This window comes from Tauraco erythrolophus, chromosome 2, assembly GCF_009769465.1.
Source record: "Tauraco erythrolophus isolate bTauEry1 chromosome 2, bTauEry1.pri, whole genome shotgun sequence".
Lineage (NCBI taxonomy): Eukaryota > Metazoa > Chordata > Aves > Musophagiformes > Musophagidae > Tauraco > Tauraco erythrolophus.
In genome coordinates this window covers 26922053-26936451 of record NC_141466.1, presented here as the reverse complement: position 1 = coordinate 26936451, position 14399 = coordinate 26922053, and the positions used below count along the sequence as shown (strand labels likewise).

The window sequence follows — 14399 nt, the reverse complement described above, 5'->3', positions numbered from 1 at the left end:
CAGCTCTTTTTGCATTTTTAGTGGAATGAGAAAAGCATCTGAACTTGTTAGATTTTTTTTTCCATCTGAGTATATTTATGCCCGTGTCTTACTGCATTTGTTTGATAAACCTTTTAAACTATTTGACACTTCTTTTCTGTTGCCAGTTTCGAAGAAGCCCTGATATCACTTTATTGAAATAGAAATTGCAGAAATACAAGGAGTGACTTTGTGATAAATGTCACTCTTGCTTATACTGGATGATTTCCAGGCAACAGATTTATGTCAAATTATGGCGTTTCAGTGATGAAAATACTAACACTTTCAGAAGAAATTACTTACTTGCAGGAAAGTCTCGGTTCTTGAAAGAAGCCACCTGGGTCTAGGTGAATGCTATGTGCTAAACTGTTAGATGAGGTAGGCCTTATTTTTTCCTTTAAATTCAGCAGCACTTGGTGGACAGGATGCACATTTGAAATCCAGTGTGCTTATTGACTGCCTCAGCTTCTGCAGGTATCAGCCACAGAGACAGAGTAGCAGAGGGTATGTTCATAAGAAGTGCTTCTTTAGTTACTAGAGTTCTCCAAGGTGAAGTTTGGTATCCTCCGTAAAGGCATTGCATTTGGCACAAAACTTACTGGAGATAAGTTTGGACTCTCTTTAGCAATAACGGGGGCTAGAACTGTTCAGTTTATTTATTCACAGTTTCCTGTCTAAAGACTCTGAATGGTATATTTTATTAAAAATACAAAGAGTAACAAAGAATGGAGAATGAGAGTGATAAGAGGAAGGGAGGAGTGGTAAGTAGGGATACTGCAGCAGGAGTGCAGACTGGGAGAGAAGAGTGAGGGGCAAAGACAGGAGTCCAAGTTTGAAAAAGATTCCTACACGGATCCAGAGACTGAGTAGAGTTGCTTCAGTCCAGGGAGGCACTGAAGACTGATGATTTGGAAGGTAAGACTGGATAAAAGGGACAGTTGCTCTCCTCAGTGTTATTTTCAGGGAAGTTCTGTAGCTCCTTGCCAATCTTCAGTTTAGGTTTTATGAACTGAGAAACTGAGGCAATAACAAGTGAGGAGAGGTTGTCAGTTTAGGTGAGTTTATAAAAGATGGTATGTTAACTGCCTCTTCTTCTCATACAAGTAACTCTGTATGGCTTGTTGTTTCTTCCTATATATAATGATACTATACATAAGTATTATTTCTAGTGGTGCTTATGAAGAAATTTTTTTTTTCCAAAGTTCAGTTCTTTATCTTTTTTTTTGTTGAATGATACCTTATTGTCTGACTGTTCCCGTTTATTTCACCTGAATTACTTTGGAAGTATATACACATGGATGAAAGGGGTTTGTTTCAGTTTTGCCAGAATAAGTTTTGTATTTCTTTATTGATAAAAGGACTCAGTTGCAAGATTGATTGCTATGGGGTTAGTATTGAAAACTTGGTATCGATTTCATTTTAACTCACAAGTCTGTTGCTATTTAGAATTCTTATCCAAAGAAAAAAAAAGGTTAGTGAAGCTGGAAAAACCAATCCTATACTTCCTGGACCTTCACTGGGGGTTGTTTTTAATGGTCAATAACACTTATTTTCTTTCTACAGGCAATGTTCAGTCTCTGCATGGTTGAAAGTGAAGCTGATGAGGTGAATTTGCATGGTGTCACAAGCCTTGGTTTAAAACAAGCCTTGGACTTTGCATACACTGGACAGGTACTGTACAGTTCTTCAAATTAAGAGACACAAATGAAAGCAAACTGCAATAAAAACTGAAGATGACCTTTTCAAAGGTACTCGAAGTTATTCTTTCTTGTACACTGTCCTGTATGAGGTCTTTTGATTTAACAGATCTTACTTTGGATGTACTAGGGTTTTTTTCTCTATAGAAGGATTGTCTAATAAAAACACTGTTTATGTGCATTGTTACCAGGTAGTGAACCACATAGGTTCACTATTATGACCATTTTATAGTGGCCTAGCTGTTCATAAAAACTTAATAAGAGTTGATTCTGCATACTAAATAAATGTAAAGGAAGGAAAAATACCTTAGGTGTTTTCCTAATAATAAATATTTATAAACTCTACTGTGTTTGACAAATTAGATAATTGAGGGGAAAAGTAGTCTTTTTAGTCTCTGGACAGATGAAGTCCAAACTTCTTTGTAAATGCTTATAGGTACTCTACATCTTTATCGTAGCACTTTTTATGATTGCAGGTTATGTATCACATTATGTTTCTTCAGAAAAGGCAGAGTGGTGCTCCTCTTCCTGCCCCCAATCCTAAAAAAAAAATATCAAAAAATCTGCTGTATCTGTACACTCACTGTTTGGACAGTGTTGCTGTATGAATTCATCTCAGTTCAGAGTTCAAGGATAGTGAGCTCAGAACTTCCTAACATCCACCTATTTGTGCTTTGGACTCTTGACTTATTGATAACAAAACTATTTCTGGAAATATTGCTAGAACAATTGAATTTATTGATGTATATTTTTTTTATTAATTTTGAAAAGGAAAGCTTAAATCCATATTACGTTATTCTGGAAGAGTTGCTGGGTTGTACAAATTTAAGGTATCTTTTTCTGTGTTGTGTATTGAGTAGATGGCCTTAATTTTTTCAAAGGGAATTAAGTAGAAATAATGAAATACATTTTTTTTTAACCTGTTTTAAAGGAGCTATTTTTGTCACCAGCCTACGCAACAGTTACACTTCAGTAATGGCCTTAGAAATTTAAATTTAAAATGCTAATCTCTATGTTTCTGCTATTATGGAAAACATAACTTATTCAAAGATTTCTTTCAAATAAATAAGAGACAGAGATGCCATGCTGTATCACTGAATTGGCTGAAGATCTCAGTACATGGCTTGTCATCAGTATGCTATTTGTTCTTTCAGGTGAAAGTTTTGATATACAAAATCAAATGTTTTCTGTGCTGTGGAGCACCTGTATCATCTTAAATTCATTTGAGACTATAGGTCGATTATTCTGAAAATAGAACTCTTGTTGCTAAATAGAAGTATCCAAAAGATACTTTCAAAAGCCAATTTTGAGAAGATGGATTGTAACTGACTTTTATCTGACCCATCCTGTCTGCTGTGAATAGAGGTACACTTCTCTGTCTTCCAGCAAAATTCAGTCTAATAAACCTGTGTAAATATGTTGAGAACCCTGAAAGGATGGATTATTTTTTTTTGTAAGCCAACAATCCACCCCACTTTGCTTCCAGGATAGTATCGTCAGCTCCCTAGTAAATAATATGTCCCATCTTACCTTGATCATTTAGAGACGTCTGAGTCTTTCATTTTCAGTTATAATCTACTTTGAATAAATAAGCGAGCTTCTCGAGTTAAATATAGGTGTGTATGTATGTACAGTTGCTCAGTATGTAAGTGATTATGGGACAAAATTTGCGCTCTGTTGTGTCTATCAGATACACCAAGTGCTACACAGAGGAATAGGAAGGATTCTCTAGGAGTTCTTTTTATAAAGGTGCCTGTGAAGCATAACTCAGTGACATGTGGGTCTCAGAATTTGCAGTGTGGAATTTTCCCTTTTGTCCTTGAAATTCTCTTCTGGCACTGGTTTATATGTATTGAGCATTGCTGTGTCCTGGCTCAGGCTGACAGAATCTGGGTGAACGCTTCAAGGTAGTGAGTGGGAGTAATCCACAAAGGCTATTAATAACTGGATTACTGCATGCTTACATCAGAGAGAGTTCTGAAAACAGAGTTATCTTTAGTTTGAGTCTGCAAACTCTTTCTGATTTTAAAAAAACCCAACAATAAACCAAAATGTTTCTTAGTAACCCAAAACTCCTTCATGCCAATTACAACCTTATATTGCTCTGAAAACGTAAGTATCAAGACATGATCTGATGTACCTCTTAAAAGTGAAAGCCATGAACTCTTCTTTTGTCTTTTTTTTTTTTTTTTTTTTTTTTTTTTAAATATTTGGCCAAACCGTTAGTTCAAAAAATTACTGTTTCTTTAGGTGACAACAATTCAAGGACAATCCTAAGGTATCCATGTCTAAACAGATAAATACTTAGTTTCAGCTTTCTTCTCTTTATTTCTTTAAACTTTGTTAAACTTGCATTTAACTTGATTTGTAGTACCTCAAATGTAACTTTCTGTGTAACATAATATATTGGGGACACCTGGTGGAAGTATTTAATATTGCATTACAAGAAAAGATGCTTTTGATCAAAAAAAAATACTTTGGGCATTTGGAAAGTTTCAGTGCTGAAAAAAGGCACTTGTAGGTGCCATGGGACTGAATAACTGGTTTGAACTGAAATTCTGAGGCTCCTCATTTTAGATGAGGCTTTTGCATTCCTCCTCAAATTTAGGTCCGGCAAGCTGCATCACTTATGTTGATCTCGTGTACACATGTAAAATCTAAGTGATGTGATCATTTGAATCGACTGACAGGCACTGTGGTATAGTTTCAACAAAAAAGAGTTGTGCAAGAACACTGAGTTTAATTTGCAGTGGATGATTGTGATCCTAATTCAACAAAAATACAAATACACAGTTGGAGTCTTATGTCTACTGAAATGCTTCACTGACTTGGATTTTCCTTCTTTGTAATTATGTTCTATCGTGTATCGTTAGTCTATGGTAATAGAAATATTTTGCATTTAGATAGAATTTTGTTGAGGACCTCAAAACACATTACAAAAGCAAGTAATTGCTGTCCTTACTTTGTTGCATCGTAGACAGGAAATTATTTTGGGAGAAAATAACTTTCCAAAGACTACACAGCAAACCAGCAGCTTTACTAAGGCTTAATACCAAGTCCTCCTGACCAAATCTTGTTTTCCTAACTGGCTGGTGTCTTTCTTTTTCTAAACCATGATATTTTGTTTCTGTATTAGTATAAATTGTTATCTTCTTGAAGTTGTAAAATTATTCTAAATTACCAAAGCTAAAAAGAAAGAATGAGTGAGGCAGCCCTAATATAAGAGATGTTTTATGTTCAGCTCTTTCTCCAAAAGCGACTTTTGGGTTAAGTCTTCCAGTAGTATCTTCTTAGCCCAAGATTAACACAGCCTTACACCCTGACTATAGAAAGAATCTTGAAATGTTTCATTTTATTGAAAGCCACATATGAAGTTGCATTTGTGATTTGAAACTAGGCTTTAAACTTTTTCCATTTCTTAGCATGTTTAACAGATTTACTCACAAAATGCTAACAGCAGCAGCTTTTAATAAAGGTGATATCAGTATATTAGTTACAAATCTATATAATTATACTAGTTACAAATCTAGAACTTCATGGTTTTTTCAAATATAATGTTATTCCATGTGCTTGGGTTGCTCTCAATATTACTTTAATGCATTATCAATGTGAATCCTATTTAATTACTACCTTTTTTTACTAACTTTACCTTGTATTCAGTTAGCTTAAAAACTGTCATCCTGTAACGGCTATTATCAAACAGGTTTCATGAACTGGTGATTTTTCAAATTCATGCACACAAACCTATGGTTTGTTGAAGTATTGTCTTACAGCTCCTATGTGAAATTTTTCTTTTTCTTTTGTGGTCAAATATTTCAGCTCAGTTATTTCTTTAACAAAAACATGAAAGAGTGAGAGGTCTTCCAAGTAAAGAACTAGTAGAAATAAATTTTTGTAAGTACAACTATTTCTCCTGATAATTGCTTTGATTCCTTTATAGATTCTTGTCTTTCATCTCTCTTCAAATCCCTGCCTCATTTGATGGTGACAGTTTTTCTAGAGATCAACTAGTATTTCATCTGCCATTTTCAGTTAAGTTGGGGTGGCAAACAGCTCTCAATGTCTTGGCATCTCTTATTCTGTTAATCCTTTCTAGCTCACTTGCGGATGAGGGTGTATTGCAAAACTGTATTGTGATGTTTGATTTTCTTGGGTAAGTGCGTGTCCTGTGTGCAGCAGTTCCACTGGTTGCCTTTTGGTTGAAGTGAATTTTAAGGTTTGGTTAAACTGCCTGGTGTCCCTAGCAAAAATGACTTCAGCTATCCTTGTTCTTTTCTACCGGAGACAATATGCCAAGGTCCTGGAAAACTGGTTATGGCAGGACTATGTCTTACAGTAAATACTTAACATAATTTTTCAATGCGATTTCAAAGCCAAAAATATAAATTTGATTCTTAGTTTTGGACACTTCATTTTTTACTTCTGTTGGGAGGATAACATCGTTTCTGTGTCTAACACTAGGTTACAGCTACTAGGTGTTAGGTTCACTGTTCAGCCACAGATTGCCCAGAAGGCTTAGAATAATACAGAGCTTAATTAACTTAGTTTATGCAGTTTACTGTGGAGAAGGTTAAATGTTTCATGTTACTTGCTTTTGATAGATATCAAGGTATGGACAAGACAGCTTTTCTAGAGCTCAAAGCAATCAAAGTAATGGAACGTCTTCCCAAAAAATAGTGAATTTACTTGGAGTTGTACTTACAATAATGATATTTACTTATTTACTCATTTACTTATAGTAATGGTACTTACTTCATAATGATATGAAGCTGTGTCAGGGAAGTTCAGACTGGACAATAAGAAAAGGCTCTTCTTTACAGAGAGGGTGGTTGACCACTGGAACAGGCTCCCCAGGGAAGTGGTTACAGCACCAAGCCTGTCAAGAGTTCAAGGAACATCTGGACGACAGTTGGAAGGCACCCATAAGGATCATCGAGCCCAAGTCTCTGCTCCTCACAGGACAATCTAAAACTAAACCATGGGTGCCTTCCAACTCGAGATATTTGATGATTCATATGCTGTGCATTTAACATAGATTTTCATTTAGTTTTCTGGAAAAATATTATGATATATATCAGAGAAATGCTGGCCATGAGTCCTTCTGGTATTGGCTAATGAGACATCTGGGTTTTGTAATGAGTACTATCAAACATTACGTGCCAGGGCTTTGGGCAGTTGCCTGCAGGGAACTAGAACATTCTTCCCCCGTTTGCACTTTTTTGAAGCAGCACTTCTCGACGTGCAAGGAGATCAGGATTCAACTGTTGCACGAATGAACAGTGAGACAGGCAGAAGTGCTAACTGGTTTTGAGTGAAATGCAATCTAAATTGTGCTAAAAGAAAAGTTACTTTTTTTGATTGCTCTGAAGCACACAGAATGGTCTCCAGAGGGGAGAAACAAGTGGTAGTTTTGTTAGATGCCTGTCTCATTTGAAATGCTGATCACTGCAAGTGGAGTCAAGAAGGAATTTTCTTTTGCATCAGACTGGCAGGAATCTTAGATTTTTTTTTTTTTCTGTGTTAAATTCTATGTGATTTACTTTCTAGAATTTTCTGACGTCACATTACATATTTTCTTACTTTTATAGCATTATGCTGGTTTATTTTTAATGTGAATCGTGCCACTATCTCACTTATTCTATGGCCCCACAAACAGCTGCATGGAAATGAGAAGGAAATACAGGGGTATAAATTAGTAGCTGGAACAAAGGTTTTAGAAGTGCATCCCCAATCACTCCATCTTTGTCTGGGCATACAGTTTAGCCTCCTTAGGCCTAAAGTAGTTTTAGTTTAGTGTCTTTAAAAGTGTCTGGATGAAATATAATGGCCTGCAATATACAGGGAATAGATTAAATGATCTAATTGTTCTTTCCAGATATAAACCTCATGAGACTCCATAGAGTTTTCTTTGTTGGGAAGGACAGTTTAAGGAGTTTCCTTCTCACTCTCTTTTGTCCATTACTGCCCTCTTTGCTATAACCATACATTTTTTTTTTTGTTGACCTATTCAGATTTGTTGGTTGTTGGGGGGCAGGAAGCACTGAAAGAGTTGGAAGATGTTCTCAGTCTGGGCAGTGTGGAGATGGAGCGTGAATAGTTGTCCTTGATCAACGATGGTTGTTTATGTACTGCTCCTAGCCCAAGAAGTCGTAGCTTCTTGTTGCTCTGTGTTGCCAAGAAGTCTTACAAAGAAAACTGAAGAGAGAGGCAAGTTAATCTTTTCCATGCTTGCCTAGAGCGCTAAGATGTACTGGGTTGGAGCAGCTGCAGGGTGAGTTGGTAAGGGAAGCAGGAAATCTTGGGGGAAGGGAGAATGAATTCCAGTTTTATAACTGCTGCCCAGAGGGTAGATGTACAGGGGGGCATTCAGGGCCATGTGTATCTGTGACCATGGGGCTGATAACAGAATTCCCTTTTCTGCCTCAGAAAGGTACTTCAGAAACTCAGATTTAATTCACAAAAAATTTCCAATTCTTGCATTTGCAGAGCAGCTTTCCTCAATGTATCAGTGATGCATAAATAGATGTGTTTCCATATAGATTTAAATTGTATGTTTAAGAAATGTGGCTCTAAGAAATCGTGTAATCTGCCTTTCTGGATCTTATGAACTCAGCATTATGTTGCAAAGAAACACCAAATTTTTGCATCCTTTCTAACCCTTGGCTTAAGGACCTGACCACAAGAGGGAGTGAACTGGTTTTAGTGTGTCCTCTCTGAAGGGTTCATGGGTGATGGAGGGTAGAATGGCTGCCTTGAAGAACAGAATTCCTATTTGAAAACACAGTCATTGTGGGAGAAGAGAGAAATAGCCTGACAAAGGAGATCAGTTTGAAAACAAGCAGTATGTCAGACCTGGTGGCTTGGGAAAGTAAGCTACTCAGGCTTTCTGCAAGATCTACCCATTGTATACAGGGAGAAGGTGGTTAAGCTGATTTTCTTGGGTGGTAGCATCACAAGCCAGAGAAAAGTTGATAGCATAATGAAAATTAACCCTCAGAAATAAGGGTTGAATAGAGGGTTGATTGTAAGATGCAGCTAGGTGCAAGCCATGAATTGCATCTAATTAATCTTAATATAAAAATAGCACAGAAACCAGACTTAAGGTGGCATGTGTTGTACAAAGGCACATCCTTCACTGGTGAAGATTGCAAAGTTTGTCTGAAGTTGATGGTTCCAAATTACTCTGCCCTGATTATTGCGCCTTGTAGGGTTGATGATGCAGTAGGAAAAATAATTAAGCTTCTCTCTTTAGTTTCCACGCTAATAATTTGTGATGAATTTTGAAGATGTGAATCCAAAGTAGGTCTTAGTTTCCCTCTCCTTAATTTTCCATAAGCATCACTCTGAAGACCTCAGAGCTATTGTTTTGAGGGTTAGACAAACAAAGGAGAGTAAGTCACTGTGTGTACTTGTGCGTCTACTGTTAAGATTCAGCTGGATGGCCTATATAGCATATAAAGAGCTATGCTGGTAATTAGTAAAAATCAAGTAATTGTATTCACGTACAGAAGCTAAGAGGTGTGGAGTAATTGTGAATCACCCCAGTTTCAGCAGAAGGAAGGCTTGCAATATTTTCTTCCTTCTTTATTATTGTTCTCTTTTTCTTGTGAGTTTCCCTAGCATGTGGTTTGCTGATGGTGAACGTTTAGCAAAAATTACTATTTTTGCCTATATCCAAATGAGTATTGAATAAAAATTCAGATAGTTCCATTTAGGGCAAAGTCTTGGGAAGAGGCGAAATAGACTTTCCTCAGTTATCTTGGGAAACACAAAGATGAATATATTATCTCGGCAGAATAGATCTTGCATGGTATAGCATGCTGTAGGAAATGGAAAAATGTGTAAGAAATATGTCTGCCACCTTGAAACGAACTTTTGTTGCTGACTTTGTGCAGATCACCTCTAGGTAGTAACCAGTTACCCTCCTTGCCTCTTGTCCTACTTCTCATCTCATAATGCTACTAGTATTATTTGTAAATGGATTGCTGTAGCTTTAAAATACATTAATATTATCAGAGTTAAATATAGTTTGTCTATGCCTGCAAGGTAGTAATCTGCTTAGGGTTCTGGTTCTCTTCATATTGTGTCTTTAACAATGTTGAGCTGGTGGCTGACACTTAGTAAGTAATATGACATCAGATGACAACTTCCTTAGTGGAAATGATGTCTGAATAACAAACACTGCAAGGTCTAAACCAGCTTGTTGTGTCAGTCTGACCGTGAGTTCTCACTTGAAAATATTTGACAGGCCTGCTCATTTTTTAAAAAATATAACCTATTGGAGATATTTTTGTAGCTGAAATCCTTTCTAGCTTTCATCGAACCACTTCTCATCGCGTATAGCAACCTCGTTAGCACCAGCCAAAAACCTGGATTGTGCTGGGCCTGATTCTCATTTGCATTACGACCCTTACAGGTCTTTTTGGCTAGATAAAGAACTTTTATACAGTATGTAAATTACATATATATTCACTTAAAACTTAGCATGAATATGTACAGTGATTTGCACAAGCTTTAAGCATGTCATACACTGACAGAACTCAATGTAACGGAGTTCTTGATATAAACAAGAATCAATACCCTTCCCTCCTGTTCCTACTATATCCGTTATGTTGAAGATAATTTGTGGTTTTGCTTGAGGAAATGCATATGTGTTTTATCATTTCCCTCAAAAACACTTTAACTGCAAAAGATGCAGATAAGTGTCTCTCCTTTCATTTGCCACACTTATTAATCCACTGCATTTGAGACATGTAAATGGTGCTATGAGATAAAACTGAATTGTGTGGACAGAAGAAGAAGGATCTGAAAAAAGCTTTACTTCCCTGTGGAACAGTGAGAGACTGACCTCGTGTGGTGTGAAACCGAAGTTGTGAGGAGAAATACAGGCAGGATAAAACTGAATAAACTGACTATCTTTGAAAAATTAAATTTTCTCATGCATTTCTGATTTTTGTTGGGTGCTGCACCACTTCTATTTAAATAATATTAGTTTGGATAGTTTGCAATGTGATTGCTGATAAGAAGTTGACCAGTGTCTGTATTCCCAAAGACTTATTTGTGTTCTGAAAGGATACCCTAACAAGCTGACCCCAAGACAGCAGGCTAGGAGCCAAGGCCCAATTATCCTTGCTGCTGCCTGTGTGTAATTTTAATTGAAATGAGTAGGAGTTTCATGTGAGCAAATGACGGGGTAATCAGTCTCGGTTTCTAAGCCCTTTCTGGCACTTCCCCAGCAGCATGCCTTTACTGCCTTGCTCTGTAAAATGAAGACACTGGTTAGGTTAGGAAAATTATGGAGTTGCACCATGCAGAATGGGAAGGGTGTTCCTAGCCTGTATATTTTTTACAAGCATGGATAATATTAATACTGGAGACTTCTGAGTCAATTCTGTCGGCCTGATTCATCAATATGTATGGAAACATCCAGGTATATGGATAACAAAAGGAGGTTCTGTTATTTTGAAAAGTCTCTTATTTAAATAAATAACATGGATTTAGTTTTATAGTATTTAGGGAGTAATGTGGCTTATAGACTCTCACAGGAAAGTCCACTTCAAAATCCTTTGGGCAATTCAGGTGAACATTTTAAAACTCTGTCCCCATCCTGCAAAGACTTCTCTATATGCTTAATTGTACTCTTTCTGTTCTTTATGTTGACTTAAATGTCTGAAATAAGAAAGACTTGTAGTATTTTCTACAGGTACTCTGAGTTCTACATGGCAAAACTTCTGTTTTCTTCTTTACAGATCCTCTTGGAACCAGGGGTCATACAGGATGTCCTATCAGCTGGGAGTCATTTGCAGCTGCTGGAGCTTCTCAGTTTGTGTTCTCACTATCTCATTCAGGTGAGGCTTCTCTTCCTGACTATCATCCATTTCTATTTGGTAAACTTTTGTTTCAAGCCTAATTTCAGTAGGACAGTATTAGTGCAATACCTGGTGTAACTTAAATGACAATAAACTGCATTTTAGGAGACTTGAGTTTTGACTGTAATTTGGGTATCAGTTTGTGGTGCGTGCTTTCTCCTCCCATCCATTTTGTCCATTTCAGTCCTGAAAACAAGGATGGTTCACTGATTAATATCAGCACATGAATCTAATTCCCTCCTTTACCACAGAATTTGCTTTCTTCTGCCTCAGTTTACCAAATGTTAAATATTTCCCTATCATGAAGCATTCAGATACATAAGTGTTCACAACAGAATATTGATGCATATTTGAGGTCACTACTGCCTCTCACTGAAGGGGCAGGTCTTATTAGAATAGCACCTTATTCTCAACTGGCCTTATGCCCATAATGCTGATAATATTATCAACATTGAGGCTGTCATTATGAAGCAAAAAATCTGAATCCAGTAAAATAATTTTTTGTGCTTGTATAGGAGATGGCTCATGATGGTAGCATGAACATAGTTTTGATATGTATCAATGAAAAGGCTTATAAAAAAAAAACTGAAAATGGCAATAGCAAGTCTACAGAACTATTTCCTTCTCTTTGTAATCTTTCAGTATTGCTTCTGAAATCTGTGTCTGTGCAACAGTTGGGGGAGGAAATACATGTCAGCACAATCCTCTGTGTACACACTTGCCTTCCAACAGCATAACTGCCTTTGAACCATCTGAGTGTGCTTGGCAGCACACTGAGCTACTGAGTACCATAGGCATGCAGGATCTCATGTTAAGATCTTCAGGACATACTTGAAGGCTTTGTGTCTTTTGGAGAAAGAGTCTGTTCTTTGACTGTTAGCCTTAGAGAAGCCTTCAAAATCTATGTTCAAACGATAAGGTGGTGTTAATTTGTGTATTGTAAATTGATTAGAAACTTAAAGGAGCTGGTAGAGTAGTGCGGTTTGTATCAGTTTGTTTTCAGGAATGTAAGGAGGGATTTAATTTTTCTGAGAACATAGACATGGGATGTGTGGGAAAGATGCTTGGTTTGAGAAATAAGAAATGTGAGATGCCAAATAAGCCACAAAACCATTTGGCCCAGCAGTTGTCAGGCAGGCATGGGAAGGGATTACTGTAATGAGAAAGAAAATACAAGTCTTAACATTGATAGTCAAACAGTGTATTTAATGCCCCCCTAAGAAATCAATCAGTGTGACCATGTCTCTGCTGCTTATGTGCTCTGTCTTTGTCAGAAATTGAACCAAAGAGACCATTACAGCAAAGAAGCTTGGGGAAATATTAACAAGTAGGGAAGAAGCTGAGTATTGTAGTGCTGGTGAGGTATGGTCATGAGAAGACTGTAGGAAAGGAGCAAGCACATGCCTGGCATAAGTCGTTGAACTAACTTCTTCCATGACCTGTGTTGAGTAGCCTCTAGTATTTGTAGCTCTTCCCCTGACACCATCTTAATACTTTTAATCCCGAGGTCACTGCAGTGGAAAGAGAACTGTAGAATTAGCAGTGGTTTGGTTCCCATCCGTGATGTGCAAGCCATAGTCAAGTATTGAGGCACAGACTGCTAATGAATTAAAAAAAAAATAAATAGAAAACCAAACCAAACAAAAATCAACCCCAAAACCACACCACCCACCTGAAAAAAAAAACAAAACAAACCCAGAGTGAGAAAACATTGTTGCCTCATTTACTCTGTAATAACAGACTAGTGACAAGTCTCTGGAGGCGACAGTCAGTATGCAGTCACTCCAATGATTTGAAAGAGCTTTGTTGTACTCTGAGTAGTGTGCCAAGGTAGGCTAACTGGAGCTACACTGGTGTAAAAATGAAGACAAAATGGGACCTAGTGTCCAGATTTAGGGTAGAGGTATGAAGGGTAGGGTATAAAAAGTAGAATGTGTGTTAGGAGACAGAACGCAGTGGTAGCTCTGTAAAGAATTTTTGAATCAGGGTCTTGTTTTAAAGTTTCAAATCTGCATGGACATCTGTGGAATGACTGTAGCTTACATCATGTTGGGCTCCGAACTGTGTTTTACTCGTTTTATAGGGTTTTTTTTTCACCAGGTTCATCCCAGCAAGGCATATCTGGAGACAGACTTGCAGTCTGAATAGATCACAGTAAGAATTTATCTGTCGTCTTTGCTCTGCAGAGTTGCAGTCCTTGCAAGTCGTCAACCTGGAGTAGTTGTGTAAGCCTTTTTAGCAGAGGTCAACGAGGTACTGTGCATAAAGATTGTGATATCTTTCAGGGTCTGAATTAATTATATCAAATACCTGCTTATGTTCTACATACTATTGGCTGATTCTAAAAATATCTGTTGCTTTATTTTAGTACTTTTTTTTTTTAGTACTATCTAAATGCAAAATCGAAGTAGTTAAAGAAGGCTTCCTTAAAGCCATTTACCCTTGCTGCAGTTGGTAACTGGAGTGTCTTGTCACTCTACATGCTCTGATACAGATGTTAGGAAGAGGATGATGCTTGCCCTTTCTCTTTTTTCTGATGAGTGCTGCAGAGTTCTTAATTTACTGTAGTAGTGAATTTCTTTCTTGCTGTTTTGAGTTGTTCAGATATCATGAACTTAGCTTAGTTTAGCTTAAATTCAGGGAATATAGTATGTGGAATCTAGCTGTTATTTTTTATTGTTCTGTAATGATGACACAGAGTTTTAACTTGTTAGGATTGTCTTTAATTGCTTGGATTGTTCCAAGCTTTTCCTATGCAAGAGTGCTCTTATTATTAGACCTTGTTCCAGCCCTTTTCTTTCTCTAGCTGTTCCAG

At 37.1% G+C, this 14399-nt stretch overlaps 1 protein-coding gene across 8 annotated transcripts in view; it reads left to right on the top strand.

Moving 5' to 3' along the window:
* The window catches only part of KLHL32 (kelch like family member 32), a 97766-nt gene that overhangs the window by 26221 nt on the left and 57146 nt on the right, over window positions 1–14399 (top strand). For 5 of the 8 annotated variants that reach the window (XM_086608178.1, XM_086608176.1, XM_086608177.1 and 2 more), the window contains exons 3-4: window positions 1582–1689; window positions 11465–11563. The exons of 1 other annotated variant lie outside the window; for it this stretch is intronic. In XM_086608178.1, the coding sequence (XP_086464304.1) occupies window positions 1582–1689; window positions 11465–11563 (207 nt within the window). The remainder of the gene's footprint in view (window positions 1–1581; window positions 1690–11464; window positions 11564–14399) is intronic. 2 more of the 8 variants (XM_086608174.1, XM_086608173.1) reach the window with 2 other exon arrangements.